This window comes from Capra hircus, chromosome 3 (assembly GCF_001704415.2).
Source record: "Capra hircus breed San Clemente chromosome 3, ASM170441v1, whole genome shotgun sequence".
Lineage (NCBI taxonomy): Eukaryota > Metazoa > Chordata > Mammalia > Artiodactyla > Bovidae > Capra > Capra hircus.
The window spans coordinates 27,526,164-27,544,142 of record NC_030810.1 but is presented as its reverse complement, the minus strand read 5'-3'; the positions used below and the strand labels follow the sequence as shown (position 1 = coordinate 27,544,142).

The window sequence follows — 17,979 nt, the reverse complement described above, 5'->3', positions numbered from 1 at the left end:
CGTTTTAAACCACTAAGTTTGTGGTCATTTGTCATGTGGTAATAGAAGATGCATACCTAGCGCTATCCGGGCTTGACAAAATTTTTCTGTAAAGGATCAGACATTACATAGTTTAGGCTTTGTGAGCCATTAGGTCTCTACTGCAGTGACTCAACCCTGCACCTAGAGCACAAAAGCAGCTACAGATAATACATAAACAAATGCACGCAGCTATATTCCAACAAAACTGTTTTTAAGACAGTAGCAGACCAAGAGGGAGAAGATATTTGTAACTCATATATCTAACAAAGAACTTGTAGCCAGAAAATATAAAAAAAAACTCCTATCACTCAATTAGAAAAGGGTGGAGAGACCAACACAGAAATGGGCAAACAGGTACAGACAAAAGATCTCCCAACGGCCACAGATGCACATGGAGCAGTGCTCAGTTCCACTGGTCATCAGGAAAATGCAAGTAGAAAGCATAGATGAGATACTACAACATACCTAACTACCATGAATAGCTTCAAAAATACCCAGTGCTGGTAAGGATGAACAGCTAAAAGGTCAATATAATGCTAGAGGGACTGTAAAATGTTACAATCACTTTAGAAAACAGCCTGGAAGTTTCTTCAGTTCAGTTCAGTCGCTCAGTCGTGTCCGACTCTTTGCAACCCCATGAATCGCAGCACGCCAGGCCTCTCTGTCCATCACCATCTCCTGGAGTTCACTCAAACTCACGTCCATCGAGTCGGTGATGCCATCCAGCCATCTCATCTTCTGTCGTCCCCTTTTCCTCCTGCCCTCAATGCCTCCCGGCGAAGTTTCTTAGAAAGCTAAAAACACATATGCCATATAACCTAGTAATCCCACTCTTAAGTGTTTACTCAAGAGAAATGAAAACATAAATCCACACAAAAACCTGTGTGTGAATGTTCACAGTAGCTTTATTCAAATTGCCAAAATCTGGAAAAAAGACAAATATACATCAGCCAGAGACTGGATAAACTACTCAGCAACAAAAAGGAACAAACTACTGACAGTACATGAAAGAAGTGGGCTCGAAAAGCTGCAGGCTATTATGATTCCATTTGCAGTTTATGACATTCTGGAAAAAGTGAAACCACAGGGACAGAAATCAGATCAGTGGTTTCCAGGGCCTGAGCATGAGAGAAGGGGATTGACTACCAAAGGAGACGAGGACATTTTTTGGAAATATTCTGTATCTCGATTTTTGGTAGTGGCTACACAACTGCAGACATTTGTCTAAATTCATAGAATTGTAATCTCAAAATGGTAGATTTTATTGTACATAAATTATACCTTAAAGAATTTGACTTAAAAAAAAAACTAAATTACCAGAGTACTGTCAAAAATGTGGAGCAAATAAAACTCTCATATAATATTGAAGAGTAATATAGAAGAGAATTAAAACAGTACAAGGAAACTTGGCTATATGGTAGCTCATGAGTTAGTATTTCTACTCCTGGTTATGTGCCAAATGGAGATAAGTACATATGTCCACTAAAAGACACATGTGAGAATGTCTGCAATGGCTTTATTCATTAACACCCCAAAATGGAAACATGTAAAGATTTTTCAACCATGAACTGAATAAATAAATTCTGATGCACTCACATAGTAAAAATGAACTAATGCTACATGCAATAATATAATGAATCTTACAATGATGAAAGAAGCCACACCTCAAATAGTAAATACTGTATGGCTCCATCTATATGAATTTCCAAAATAAATAAAATTCAACTTATGGTGATAGAACTTGGAATAGTGGTTCCTTTGGGGAATGATTAGAGATGGGAGGTGATATGTGGGAGATTTCTAGAGTGCTGGCAACATTCTACCTCTTGAGCTGGGAGATATATTCATTTGTTAACATATATTTGCCTGTACACTCAGATACATGCCCTTCTTTATGGGCTAGACCCAAAAAAAATTTTACACAAAACAAAAAATGAGGTGGCGGGATGAATTTGCCCCACAGGCCATCATTTGTCAACCCTTGATATAGATGGTAAGATTATAGGAGAGTAATTTTTTCATTTTATTTCTCTATCTTTTCCAAAATTTTTACACTTGATTATGTATTAGTTATATAAAAATAAAGTTTTAAAATAATAATTTTAATACTATAATCAAAGTATAATGGCAAAAATGCCATATCACAAAGACTCTAAATTTTTCTTGCAAAATCAGCCATGTCTACTTTGAACAAATGAGAGGTTTCAAGTGCAAACAGAATAATTCACCAAGAAATTAAAATTTTCAGCAGTCAGTGTTTTAGGTAATCAGTATAACAACAGTACTCTAATAGCACTACAACTGATAACAGTAATAATATCAAATTATGGCCCAACAGTTAGCTAGTCTTTGCCTTAATTAAAATAAAAAAATAGCAGTTGCTATGGTCTGAATGTCTGTATCCCCCCAAAACTCATATGTTGAAATCCTAATGCTTGATGCTATAGTATTAATATGGAGGGCCTCCAAGGGTCATGACGGTAGAGCCCTTATGAATGGGATTTATGCCTTATCAAGAGGCTTCAGGGAGACCCCGAGCCCTTCCACGATGTGAGCCCACAGTAAGAAAGCACTGGCTATGAACCAGGAAGAGGGGCCTCACTAAATGTGACCATAGCAATGTCCTGATCTTGGACTTCCAGTCACCAGAACTATGACAGATAAATTCCTATTGTTGATGAGCCACCCAGGCTGTGGTATGTTCAATACAGCAACTCAAACAGACTAGGATAGGGATAAACTATTAAAGCATATGATGCCCGTATTATTAACTAAAACAATATTGGAAATAAAAAAAATTTTTTTTTAATGTCTTAGAATGCAGGGGTAACCCTTAAAAGGACTGTGATTTTGCCTGTAACAAAATTTTCTCATTACATGAAAAAAGGTCCAAAGTCTTAAAAATTAAGGTATTTATGGGGGGGAGGGGAGGGATGGATTGAGAGCTTGGGATTAACATATACACATTACTATGTATAAAATAGATAACTAATGAGAATCTACTGTAGCACAGAGACCTCTACTCTGTGCCCTGTGGTGACCTAAATGGATGGAACTTCAAAAAACAAGGGATGTATACATACATTCTAGGGCTTCCCTGGTGGCTCAGATGGTAAAGAATCTGCCTGCAGTGTGGGACACCCGAGCTCAGTTCCTGGGTTGGGAAGATCCCCTGGAGAAGGGAATGGCAACCCACTCCAGTATTCTTGCCTGGAGAATTCCAGGGACAGAGGAGTCTGGTAGGCTATATAGTCCATGGGGTCAGAGTCAGATACAACTGAGTGACTAACACTACCATGTTACACAAGGCTGATTCCCTTTGCTACACAGCGGAAACTGATATGGTAGTGCAAAATAAGTACACTTCAATAATAAAAAATAACAACAATAAGCCTTAATACCAGGTAGAGGAATTCTTCCCACCTTATTTTTTGTAATGATTTTTAAGCCATCCTAGGGCCTATGATTTTCCATATAAAGTTTTAAATAAGCTTGTCTATGACTAAGAAAATGGCAATCCACTCCAGTGTTCTTGCCTGGAGAATCTCAGGGACGGGGGAGCCTGGTGGGCTGCCGTCTATGGGGTCGCACAGAGTCGGACATGACTGAAGCGACATAGCAGCAGCAGCATGACTAAGAAAAGTCTTGCTGGAATTTTGGTAGAAATTGTATTTAGTACATAGATGAATTTGAGAAGTGACACCTTTATTCAACTGAGTCTTCCAATCTAAGAATATGTTATTTCCCTCCATTCAGTTAGGTTTTCTTCGATTTCCTTTGTTAATGTTGTAATTTTCAGCATACAGATTCTGTACATGTTTTTTAACTGTAAATCTAAGTATTTAATTTTTTGTAGAAAGGATGTGAGAGTTGGACTGTGAAGAAAGCTGAGCACCGAAAAATTGATGCTTTTGAACTGTGGTGTTGGAGAAGACTCCTGAGAGTCCATTCTAAAGGAGATCAGCCCTGGGATTTCTTTGGAAGGAATGATGCTAAAGCTGAAACTCCAGTACTTTGGCCACCTCATGCAAAGAGTGGAGACTCTTGACTCATTGGAAAAGACTCTGATGCTGGAAGGGATCGGGGGCAGGAGGAGAAGGGGGTGACAGAGGGTGATATGGCTGGATGGCAACACCGACTCGATGGATGTAAGTTTGAGTGAACTCCAGGAGTTGGTGATGGATAGGGAGGCCTGGCGTGCTGCGTTCATGGGTTGCAAAGAGTCAGACACGACTGAGCGACTGAACTGAACTGAACTGAACAATATTAATACTATTATGTTTTAAAAAACATTAAGGTAGTTATAATTTAGAAAATCCAATTCTCTTGTAGATAGGTAACATCAAAGAGCAGGGAGAAAAAAAGTTAGCAAATTGAGATAGCTGGACTTGATTTATAGCTGGATTAGATCCTAATATTCCAAGAAAGGACTCTTAGTGACTTTAGGAAATAAAGCGCTGCTGCTGCTGTTACTATACCAGCACTTACTGAGCTCTCTCTATGCTGAGAGTTTCACATGCCTGGACTTTATTTGATCTTAGTAACCCTACGAGTATTGACAGAACTCTTCCTCCTTCACAGTCCAGGTACCATCAATTTCACCCCAAACACTCCTGGTGACCTGGTGACTCCACCCAACGCTTTTCTCACCGCCAACACTCAAGCTATCCTTTTTGCTTACTTAGATGGTGGTATCATCCATTCTCCTAACTGCTCTCTCTGCCTCTGATTTCTTCCTTTCTAATTCATCAGGTCTAATGCAGCAGCTTCATCCTCTAAAACACAGCTCTGACTTTCCTTTTTTTCAAAAAAGCTAGTGTCCCTCCATCACCTCTCTCAATTGCACCAGGTTCTCTCCAAAGAGAGAAACATAACATACAATATAGCTACCATTTACTGAATGCTTACTAAGCATCACTCATTCGTTCTGCTGTTCATTTTTATTACCTATTTTATTGAAGGCCTACCAGGTATCAGATATTATTCTAGGCACTGTGAATGCAGCAGTGAACCTAAGAGGCAAAAGCTCTGCCTTCACGCAGGTTACAACTCAAGTGGGGGATGGACAATAAGCAAATAAATAAGATACAGTATGTCAGATGGAGGTAAGTGCTATAAATAAAAGTAAGGCAGCAAAGGACATAGGGAATGGTAATGAGGTATGATTTAGAAGTGTGGCTGGGGAAACGCTCACTGAGAAGGTGACATTTGGGCAAAAAGCCAAAGCAAATGCAAGGACCAGTCATGAGGATATCTGATGGATGATGATCCCAGGCAGTAGAAAGTTCCTGAACTGGGAATACCTTACATTCAAGCCACAGCAAGGAAGCCACTGTGACTGGAGCAACGTGAGGAAGATGTAGTAAGAAAGAGAAGACTAGGGCCAATCACATCGTATGTACAGCAGAGACTGGAACAACACTGTAAGTCAAAGTGAAAGTGAAGTCTCTCAGTTGTGTCCGACTCTTTGTGACCTCATGGACTGTGGCCCACCAGTAAGATATCTGGGAGTCACCCTTGTAGAGATGGTTTGAAAAGCATGAGATTAGATGAGAGCCCCAGGCAGTGAATGTAGATAGAACTGAGCCTTAGAGCACACCAACATTTATACACTTAGAGATAAGGAAAAAACAGGGAGAGGCCAAGAAGGAACGCCCAATAGGTAGGAAGAAAGCCTAGAAGAGTAATATGATCATAACTGGGAACTAACCACTGAAGTTAACAGTATGGTGGTTACTTGTGACCTTGACAAGAACAGTTTTGGAATAATGATGAGCTGACAAAGGCTGACTGAAGTAGGTTCAAGAAACACTGAGATGACAGGAAGTGGAGACAGTGAGTATAGACAGGTCTTTTGAGGACATGTAGCCATACACTGACCCATGTGCTTCACAGGTTAATTAGTAGACAATTCTCTTAATCCCCACACGAATCCTATGAAATAGGAACCATTTATTATTTCCATTTACAAATGAAAAAAAAAAGCACAAAGCTCAGAGAAGTGAAATAATTTAAGGCCAGAATCTGTGAGTGGCAGGATCAGGACTCTAAACCCAAGCTTGTCTAATTCCAAAGTCTAATGCTAGCAACAGTGATGGAGCCTCTCAATCTCTGGGAGGAAACGGCTAGGACATATTCCTAGTCCCAAAGATTCCCCAGTCCTTGACAAGGTTCTATAACTCTAAAGCCAGCCCTTTCGGGGATACCAAAGCAGGCCCCCATTTTCCTTTGTGAACTTGTCAGTGCTTTATCAATGAGGTCATCACTGCACTGACCTGAGTTAGGGAGCACTGATCCTTTGCCGTTCTTCACGTCCACCACCCAGGTGGCTTCTTTACCCCCAGGGCCATCCTTTACCTTAAAGGCAAAAATACCACCGATTTTCTTCACAAACTGCTCTCCTTCCTGGAAAAAAAAACAATACAGAGTTATATTAAGTTCATTCCTCTGGCTTTGCCCCCAAATTAAATGTTTAAGCAGATATATGACATGAGCTGCTGGGCAGCAGGCAGTCCCCAGGCGCCCTTAGGATCTTTCACCCAGAAAATCCGAAAGGCAACCAGGCAGCAACTCCCTCCTCTGCCAAATCTTCTGATGAAAATGGCTTTCTGGATACAACCGGTGGAAGGACAAGGGGAAATGGGGAGTGAGTGGCACAGCAGCACTTTCTATTGAAATAGGCTTCATTTGCCTCAATAATTTCTGGAAGATTCACTCTGGCCTCTCAAAACACAGGAACCCTATCCCCTCTTTTTTTCTAGCAGGTAAAGTCCTTCACATATATGTTTGGTATTCCACAATCAGAATTTAAAGATAAGTGGTTCAACTCATTTTCTGGATTAGTATAAAGAATCATACGAGTAATATCCCATCCACCACCTACTTTTGGATCTTGGGGAATGAGGCTGAAAAAATAACCTCAGATCCATATCTCTGTAGGGTGGTTTTCTTTCTCCTTCCCTCTTCCCTTCATTCCCACTCTGTTTCCCCTTTTCTTACTGAAATACTGATTGACTGAAACCATGACTGTCCCCAAACTTTGTTTCAGGCTCTATAGAGTTAGAAGGGAAATGATAACACACTATGATCTCTGTGATGAAGCGGAGTACAGAGGACACCCTGTGCCGGTTGGCAGGGTGAATAACTCACATACCTCCCCCTGAAAAAGCACATAGACACAATAACTTCATTGCAATTAAATATATCATACTGCAGAAAAATAGAAAATACTGATAAAGAAAAAGAAAACAGAAATCATTTACAATTTCATCACCACTCAAGAAAATAACATTTTGATATAAATCCCTCTATCTTTTTTTCTCTGCACATATATTTTTAAATGGGATCACAGTGTAGACTACACTGTTTTGTAATCCACCTTTCAGTTTAATATATCTGTCCTTACTACTGTGTCATTAAGAATTCTTCTACATAATTTTAAATGACTATACATAGTCTTTAACTGTAGAAGTTCACTATACTTTACTCTCTGTTGCTTGATGGGCTTCCCTGGTGGCCAGCTGGTTAAGAATCCGCCTGCAATGCAGGAGACCCTGGTTCAACTCCTGGGTTGGGAAGATCCCTTGGAGAAGGGATAGGCTACCCACTCCAGTACTCGTGGGCTTCCCTGGTAAAGAAACCACCTGCAATGCGGGAGACCTGGGTTCGATCCCTGGGTTTGAAAGGTCCCTGGAGGAGGACGTGACAACCCACTCTAGTATTCTTGCCTGGAGAATACCCATGGACAGAGGAGCCTGGTGGGCTACAGTCCATGGGGTTGCAAAGAATCGGACACGACTGAGCGACTCAGCACAGCACAGCTGTTGCTTGATATTTAGGTTAGTCCTAACTTCTGGCTCTTAAAACAATGCTGTAAATAGCATTCTTGTATCTAAGTATTTTTATATAAACTCATTTATATAAAGTTAAACTCTAAGAATCGAACTTTGCTAATTAATAATAATGAATTTGAAATAGCATAAGTTTGAATTCTTGCTCTGCCATGTACTTATATAATCCTGAGCAAGTTAATAAACCTCTCTCAATCTGTTTTCTGTGAAACAGAGTTAATAATAGCAGCTATCCTCATAAAGTTGTACAGTACTTAAATACCCACAAAACACAGAGTAACTGCTCAATAAATGTTAGTATTTTTTCCCATTATTTCACTCTATGATCTGCTATTTCTGTGCCAGTATTATAGCTTTATAAATCTACTTTAGTCTTTAATATAGAAAATTTCCATGTGTGTGTGTTAGTCACTCAGTCGTGTCTGATTCTTTGCAACCCAATGAACTGCAGCCCACCAGACTCCTCTGTCCCTGGGATTCTCCAGGCCAGAATATTCCAGTGGGTTGCCATTTCCTTCTCCAGAGGATCTTCCTGACCCAAGGATCGAACCTGGGTCTCCTGCATTGATTGCAGGAGGATTTTTTATCATCTGAGCTACAGGGAATCTCAAAATTTCCATAATCTTCCAAATAGTCTTCACTATTCTTGGATTTGTTTGAACCTTTTTTTTCTCCTAGATGTACATTATAATCATTTAGTTTTTTGCCCCCAAATGCTGTTGGATTTAAACAGGGTTACATAAAATACATGGATCTGTTTGATGGAGAATATTTACCTTATAATATTAAGTCCTCCCATTCATGAATATGTTCTATCTTCAGGTTTTCCTTGATGTCCCTTGGCAATATTCTGCCATTTCCCCCCACATAAGCTTTTGTACATTTCTTGCTAAGTTTATTCTTAGTTATTTTATATCGCTCTTGTTAATAATATATTTTTCATTATATTTTTACTGAATTATTGCAAATATATAGAAAATATATTTATACAATTGACTACCTTTTGAGTGGGAGGAGCCTGGTAGGCTGCAGTCCATGGGGTCGCTAGGAGTCGGACACGACTGAGCGACTTCACTTTCACTTTTCACTTTCATGCATTGGAGAAGGAAATGGCAACCCACTCCAGTGTTCTTGCCTGGAGAATCCAAGGGACGGGGGAGCCTGGTGGGCTGCCGTCTATGGGGTTGCACAGAGTCGGACACGACTGAAGCGACTTAGCAGCAGCAGCAGCAACCTTTTGAGTCTTCATACAATTTCTAATAGCTTTTACTTCCCACTTTTTCTCTTTAGCCTTACATCCCTGCAATAATTTATATCCAAGATTCTTTCTTTTGGTTAGAAGAACATTATATTTGTTCTTCTAACAAAGATTTCAGTGTTTACTATGCTCAGGCACTGTACTAACTACCTGAAATATTCAAATTATTATGAGATACTCACCTCTGTTTCTATGTAGGCAGAGATACTGACCTAAATTCTTGCTGTGCCTTGTTTTTTATAACAAATTCACTGAGATATAATTTACATACCATAAAATTTATCCTGTTAAAGTATATAGTTTAGTGGTATTTTAGTACATTCAAAGTTGTGCAACCAATACTGGTATCTAACTTTAAAACATTCTCATCACCCCCTAAAGAAGCCAGCACCCATTAGCAGTCACCCTCTATCTCACCATTCTCTCTTTCCACCAACCCCTGCCAACCACTTAGTTACCTTTTGTCTTGGTGAATTTGCTTATTCTGGATGTTTCATACAAACAGAATTATACAATACATGATCTTTTGTGACTGGCTTCTTTCACTTATCATTATGCTTTTAAGGTTCATCCATGCTGTAACATGTATCAGAAATTAATTCTTTTTCATGACCAAGTAACATTCCATTGTATGCAGGCAGCAACATTTTGTTTAGCCATTCATCAATTGACAGCTGTTTCCCCTTTTTAACTATTATCAGTAATACTGCTATGGACATTTGTGTCCAAGTTTTTACATGGACATAGATAGGCTCTAATTCCTCTTAGGTTTACATTTAGAAATTAAAATTTATGTTATTTTAGGGTGATGTGTAACTTTTTGAGAAACTATCAAACTGTTTTCTAAAGTGGCTGTACCATGTTACATCCTACTAGCAGCAATGAAGGTTCCAATTTCTCCATATCCTTATCAGCACTTTTGTCTGTCTTTTTTATTTAGTCATCCTAGTGGGTGTGTCAAGCTTTTTCCTGTACACAGATATAAACCTGAACCTATCTGGAATCAACCACGGGTCTTAGGATTCCAAAGAAGCTATTCTAAAATTGTTGAGTCTAGGCCTACTTATTTCAACCTCCATGGAGGCAAATCTCACATGTGTGTCCTGAGATCAACTATCAACATTTTCTAGTTAAATCAAGAAACCAAAATGACTGTCAGATTTTTTTTTTTAAGTGAAGGAGAGAAATTCTCTTATTTTGGTTCCCTTAAAAGATCTCAAATTATTTTTAAGCTAACTCTAGGAAAAATTATTAACAACAATAACAATCTTTGGGCGGCTATAAAGCTTTCAAGCGCTTTTTTTTTTTTTTTAGTGCTTTTTATATACATTATTTTCATAAAACCCTGTAAGTAACTGGACAGGTATTAATATTAGCTCATTAGGCAGAAACAACAACTAGGGTTCTAAACGGTTAAGAACCCTTTAGACTATTCTCTATCCTGCCACCAACTAAGCCACCTAATACAAACCCACCTAACACTAACAGAAATATCACTTTCAGATTTGAATTTAGACAGCTCCCCACAGCCCACAGGATAACGCCTGTGTTTACATATCATTCCAGAGTCTTCATAACCGGAAGGTAATGCTCTTACCTTCAGCCTCTTTTTCATCCTCCTCAGGGCTTTTTCGTTCTGACCATTTTAAACGCCATGGACACATGTGCTTCTGTGCCCTTACTTATGCCCCGTCTGAATTCACTCACCTCTTCCTTCTCTCCATTCCTGCCCAACTTCACCAATTCAGGTCCTCAGTTCACATGCTAACTCCTCTGGAAAGGATTTTCTGTCTCTACTGGACACTCTGATAGCCCTTTGCACATAACCCACACGCATGTTTCTTATCAAAGCTGTTTTCTTTTTTTCCCTAGGAAATTTTTTCTATGTCTGTCTTGCCACTAAACTCTAATGTTAATGTTCCCTGAGGGGAGGTGACATATGACAAGTAAGTAATATAACCAGAACTCAAATTCAGGTCGGCTTAACTTCAAATTCAATGCTCTTTCTATTTGTTCATACCATACGGCAAAGTTGGTTACATCAATACTTTCAAACTTGAGCCTATAAAAGTAGTTTCTGTCACCATGCATAAATCAAAAGAAAGTTCAAAGTCTTTTTCCACATTCCTTAAAATCTTTTATCCTTCAAGGTTCTGCAGAGGTAACCTAGAAAAGTAGATTAGTAATGCTGGTGTCTGGGCCACCCAAAGAGCCAGACCTCCTCTGGAGCCAACAGCCCATGAACAAACAGCTGCGTCTATGACATCTGCTTGCACAATGCCTCAGGAATAGTTATGGCAGATGCCAAGTTAGAGCAGGAAAACACAGCAAATGTTTAGAAACTACCCGAATACTTAGAAACTCCTCCCACTTCTTTAAGACAGATGTAGATTAACTTCGCATCTGCTGCTACTTTTGAGAACCAACTGATCCTCTTATAAAATCAAATCCTTTAGCCAATAAGACATTTTCAATTGAAAAGGAAGTGAGAGAGGGTAAGGAAATGGGCAGAGAGAGAGTTAAAAGGGTAAAGAAACTACACATCTCTTGCGAAGCTGGAGATCACAAATAGTTCTAAGTGCCTCCATACTTGAAGAAAAGTAATTCTTTTTGAGTAGCAAAAGGTCAAGGAATAGGTCCTGCGGTAAACTGAATAGGAACAAAAAATTAAGACAGAATTCAAAGAAGGGCAATAGGGTACTGCTAACAAAGACAACTGGGAAGGCGATGGCACCCCACTCCAGTACTCTTGCCTGGAAAATCCCATGGATGGAGGAGCCTGGTGGGCTGCAGTCCATGGGGTCGCTAAGAGTCGAACACGACTGAGCGACTTCACTTTCACTTTTCACTTTCATGCATTGGAGAAGGAAATGGCAACCCACTCCAGTGTTCTTGCCTGGAAAATCCCAGGGACGGGGGAGCGTGGTGGGCTGCTGGGGTCGCACAGAGTCGGACACGACTGAAGTGACTTAGCAGCAGCAACAAGGACAAAAGTGGAAATAAAATCTCTTGCCAGATTTCTTTTCTCCTAATGAAGAAAATGCATGAATTGACAAAAGATTCCAATACTTTCATTTTCTGGCATGGCAAACATTTAGAAAACTGACAATCATGAGAAGGAGAGAAAAAATAAGGGGACAAGGTCCACACAAGAGAGGTTACAGAGGGAGAAGAATTAAAATGGGAGCAAGAGGCAAACATGTGCAAAGTCAAAAGAATACTGTGAAATACAAACACCACTGTTTTGTTAATCCCAATAATGAAGTATTCAATGGCTGACATACAGCCATGTCAGATACTCTCTAAACTCTTTTTTTGACAAAATAATGTTAAAAAATGGGACAACCTGGCAGAAGTTAACTATCCTATGGGCTACTCTGCAGGCAAATATTGATGTCATTAAGAAAAACATTTTCCAGGCCTTAGCAAGTTCAACTTCATTTTAGTGGATACTTGTAATGAAAGAAATTTCAAAAACAATAAGCAGATATACTTTTCTACTCTTGGGAAAGGTTTTTTAAAAAACCAGTCAACAAAGCACTGGAAATAGGGTGAAGAAAAAACAGTTAATCTCATGAACTATCATTGAGTCTGTAAATTAGTACCCTCTTTTTGGTGGATAGTCTGACAATAGGTATCATGGCATTAAGTACCTAAAGATGAGTGCAAAAGGAAATTTATTATACCTTTATTTTTTGCGAGATTTAAATACAACCTGATGTTCATCATAAGAGACTAGTTAAATAGATTATGATATTTATAGTCAAACATATACTATGGGGTCATTAAAACTGATGGTAAGGGTTTATATTTATGGGTAGGGAACACCCTATCAAGAAATAAGAAGCTGGTTATAAAACAACAGGTAGACCAATGCAGGTGTATCCTTGCAAGATGGTGGCAGAACAGGTCTGCGAGCGGCTGGGCCAGTGCCTGCCTGCTGGAAACAGTCAACCCTGGCCCTCTCTACCTCAAGAAGACTGATGATTGTTACGAAAATTCTAGAAATGCAGGGTATTTGGTCAAGACATTTCAGTCACATTAGCTATTTAGTGCAATCACACCCACAGCACGATCACCTTAAGATGTTAAGAAATCCTTTGTGTTACAATAAGGGAGTTTCGAGATATGCACAAAGTTTGTTTTCACACTGTGCCTCTAATATGAGTCAACTGCACACCTTAAATATTTTGAATCTTTTTATTTCAGCCCACTGGTCAGTTTCATAGATGTGTAAAGTTAAAATCAATTATGAAATTCCAAGATGTCTTTCATGAAACAATGAAGTAAACATCTAATTTTACCTAAGGGAAAACTCTCTTTTTGGAGAAAGAGTTACAATTAGGTTGCTTTAGTATGATTATCTATCAAGAACTAATTACTGTACATAAACATAGGTCCGCATATAATAAATTTAAAAATTCAAAATGTACTGTATGATCCTAGTTGCGTAAAACTGGATATTCATATACAAAGAGAGATGTCTGAAAGAATATCAACTACCGTTAATACTTTAGGGAGCTCTCAGGAACGGCATTTCAGGAGATTAAAAATTTTTCTTATTTGTATGTTTCTGTATAATTCTCTTGATGAGCTCATTTTTACAACAAGAAAAACAGATTTGAAAACTCTGAAAAACTCAAACGCAAAAAAATTCTTTTTGAAAGGACTTTTAATATTAGATGCTTTTAAGGCTCCTTTAAATATTATTCTCTTGAATGATTCTAAGTAAGATCTTTTTAATCCAGAAGGAAATTAGACCAAAACAGATTTTAATCCTTTTACATAACTCAAATCTGGAGATTTACATATCTCTGAATGCACTTTTACCAGAATTACAAGGAAGCCATAATGAACACTGAGAAATCTAAGATACACTCAATACTTGACAATATGATATAAATTTTCAACTTATACCACTTCATGGCAACACCCAAAATCTGTATCCACTTCCACTAGCCCAGGGTCCTCCTGGTAGTATTTTACATAAACTGTACTTACATCTTCAAGCTTCTTCTCAATCTCCTTAAAGACAAGGTTTGCCTTAAATCCATCAACTGCAGAGCTGGTTGGAGCAGCCTCAATTTGATGAGTTCTAAAAGAACTAAAGAAAATAACTGATTTCAATCCATGGAGCCACATAGGTACTAGGTTTTTTTTTCAACATTTATATAGTAAATACTGTATAAATGTAGTAATTTTCAAAAACTCTAACAGAGATGTTGGGACTTTCACCCAAAGGAAATTGTTTTTAGGTGAATAAAACAATTAACCTTTTCTTCTCATTTTTCAACAAATACTGATTGCTCGCCAGGTGGTAGGCGCTGTCCTGAAAAAAATGGTAAACCAATGAACCTATCCTCATGAAGCTTTTATGCCAGTGGGGAAAAAATGAACATGCAAAAAAATAAAGAATATAGTAACTATGAAGAAAATGAGGGAAGTTAAGAGGATATAATGAAAGTATATTTATGTGTGTCGGGTGGCTTCTTTTAGAAAGCCTAGTCAGATAGTCCTCTCTGGGGAGGCGATATTTAAATTAGGTCTTAAATTTTGTAAATGAGCCCGCCATGTAAAGAAAAGGCAGAGGAACCAGAGACCAAATTGCCAACATTCACTGGATCATGGAAAAAGCAAGAGAGTTCCAGAAAAACATCTATTTCTGCTTTATTGACTATGCCAAAGCCTTTGACTGTGTGGATCACAATAAACTGGGGAAAATTCTGAAAGAGATGGGAATACCAGACCACCTGACCTGCCTCTTGAGAAACCTATATGCAGGTCAAGAAGCAACAGTTAGAACTGGACATGGAACAACAGACTGGTTCCAAATAGGAAAAGGAGTACATCAAGGCTGTATATTGTTACCCTGCTTATTTAAATTCTATGCAGAGTACATCATGAGAAACGCTGGGCTGGAAGAAGCACAACCTGCAATCAAGATTGCCAGGAGAAATATCAGTAACCTCAGATATGCAGATAACACCACCCTTATGGCAGAAAGTGAAGAGGAACTAAAAAGCCTCTTGATGAAAGTGAAAGAGGAGAGTGAAAAAGTTGGCTTCAAGCTCAACATTCAGAAAACGAAGATCATGGCATCTGGTCCCATCACTTCATGGGAAATAGATGGGGAAACAGTGGAAACAGTGTCAGACTTTATTTTGGGGGGCTCCAAAATCACTGCAGATGGTGACTTCAGCCATGAAATTAAAAGATGCTTACTCCTTGGAAGGAAAGTTATGACCAACCTAGATAGCATATTCAAAAGCAGAGACATTACTTTGCCAACAAAGGTCCGTCTAGTCAAGGCTATGGTTTTCCCAGTGGTCATGTATGGATGTGAGAGTTGGACGGTGAAGAAAGCTGAGCACCGAAGAATTGATGCTTTTGAACTGTGGTGTTGGAGAAGACTCTTGAGAGTCTCTTGGACTACAAGGAGATCCAACTGGTCCATTCTAAAGGAGATCAGTCCTGGATATTCATTGGAAGGAATGATGCTAAAGCTGAAACTCCAGTACTTTGGCCACCTCATGCAAAGAGCTGACCCATTGGAAAATACCCTGATGCTGGGAGGGATTGGGGGCAGGAGGAGAAGGGGACGACAGAGGATGAGATGGCTGGATGGCATCACCAAATCAATGGACATGAGTCTGAGTGTACTCCAGGAGTTGGTGATGGATAAGGAGGCCTGGCGTGCTGTGATTCGTGGGGTCGCAAAGAGTCAGACACGACTGAGCAACTGAACTGAACTGAACTGATATAAAGATTTCGGCAGGAAAGTCAGTTCTACGTTTTCAGTGTAAAGAATGGGATACAAAAACTAGCTTGGCAGTTAAAGCAAGTATAAGAAGGCCAGCATGGCTGGAGCAGGGCAGAGGAGAAGGATCTAAGGTCACAGGAACACACAGGGCAAGATAACAAGGGGCTTTATATGTCATAGTTCAGAGTGCGGGTTTTATTTTAAGCACCATGAGAACTGTAGGGTATAACCTGGAGAGTAGCACAATCCAATTTACATGTCTAAAAAAATAAATCTGACTGCCACCTGGAAAATGGACTATAAGAGGGCAAGTGGGGAGGCAGGGAGACCAATTTAGAGGCTACAGTCCCCCAGGCAAGAGACGATGGTGATTAAACAGGGTATAAGAGGAGTAAGCAGAGGCTGGACTGAAAATTTATTTTTTAGCTATAACACACGAATTTAACATCTGCCTATTGGTTGGTTGTTACTTAGGGAACAACTACAGATCAATTTCCTGATATGGCAGAAGGAACATAGGCCCTACAGGTACAAAGGCCTGGGTTAGAATCCGAAGGCTCCTCCATTCGGTAGCCATATGATGCTGAGTGAGCTACTTCATCTCTGTGCACAGTCTTGTGGGGAGGCAGGCAAGAAGGTGGTCAGTGCTAATGACTTTGCAGAATTAAATGGAATCCTGTGCAGAAGGTACGTAGCAGATATCCTGGCCCATGGTTAAAAAATGACAGCCACAACTATTAGAGGCTGCAGAGCCTCAAGTGTTAGACGCCGAAGGAAACTCAAAGACCTGTGGAAGATGAGGGCACCTTAGGGTTTTAACTCCTCTGAAATAACACAAGCATGCTCGTTGTGGTGGGGCTGGGACAGTAAACACAAGAAATACATACTTGAAGGAGTCAAGAGTGTAACAGCTTCTCAGTAAGCAAAGCCTTTCTCTTATTTCTCTATCCTCTCTCCTTCCTTCTCTCCTTCTCTCTCCCCACTCATCCCATCCATTTCTCCCTCCTCTTCCCTTCTTTCTGTCATGTCATACATGTTTAATGACTGCTTGCCACATGCCAAGCCTTCTTCAAGGCACTGGGAATATAAAGGCAAACAAGCCAGACCCAGTCCCAGTCCTCACTGAGTTTATATTTTTCCAGGATAAAAAGAAATAAACACACAAAAATAATTGAAAATATTAGAAAGAAAACAAAAAGAGAAACCTACTTTAGGTAAAGCAGTCAAGGAATGATGTCTCTGACCAAATGAATTTAAGCTAAGACCCAATAAAATAAAGAAAAAGAGCTAGCCATTCAAAGAGTAAACTGCAAAGATTCTGAAAGAGAAAAAAGAGTTTGTTATGTTAAAAGAAAGTAAAACAGGACCAGTCACTAGAGTCCAGTAAGTGGGGGCAGAACTGGGAAGGGACCAGACCATGCAGGCCAAAGCAGGGAATTAGGGAACTGGCTGAAACGATTCAACAGGAAAGTGAAATAGTTGTGATTATTCTTACGACAGTGTGCAGTGGCCAGGCTGGGATGTAAGAACTTAGGTGCGCAGAGAGTTATGAGGCTGCTGAAGTGGTCCAGATAGGAAGTGGTGGTGGTCTGGACTACAGTGGAAGCAGTCTGCCAGAGGAGATGAAGAGAAGGAAATGGATTCAAAATAGATTTTCAAAGGCCTTGCTGCTGGGAATGACGGAGATCTAAAGGGGAGGGGAAAGACCAAGGATGATTTAAGTGTTTGGCCTGAATAACTGGGGGGCTGGTAGTGCCATTTATTGACAAAAGGAAGAATGTAGTGGGAATAAAGGGGATCAAAGTTCCATCTCAAGCACAGTCAGTATGTGAGACAAGAAGGCAGCTGGGTATGAGAGTCTGGAGCCAGAATAGGTCTAGGCTGAGATAAAGTAGGTAATCATTAGCATAATGAAGGCATTTAAATCCATGTGAACAAACAAGCTCATCTTAAGGGCATTATAGAGAAAGAAGAAAGACTAGGACTTGATTATTTACAAGTCTGGGAGAGAAGAGGAATCAGCAGCCAGTGAGGCAAGAAGAGCAAGTGTAACAGAGGTGAGAAAGAATTCCGGAGGGAGGGAGGAGGGA

The 17,979-nt window shown here is 39.6% G+C and overlaps 1 protein-coding gene across 1 annotated transcript in view; it reads right to left on the bottom strand.

Moving 5' to 3' along the window:
* The window catches only part of SCP2 (sterol carrier protein 2), a 96,720-nt gene that overhangs the window by 5,643 nt on the left and 73,098 nt on the right, over window positions 1-17,979 (bottom strand). The window contains exons 13-14 of the mRNA XM_018044270.1: window positions 14,131-14,233; window positions 6,297-6,426 (exon numbers count right to left, since the gene is read on the bottom strand). Coding sequence (XP_017899759.1) covers window positions 6,297-6,426; window positions 14,131-14,233 — 233 coding nt within the window. The remainder of the gene's footprint in view (window positions 1-6,296; window positions 6,427-14,130; window positions 14,234-17,979) is intronic.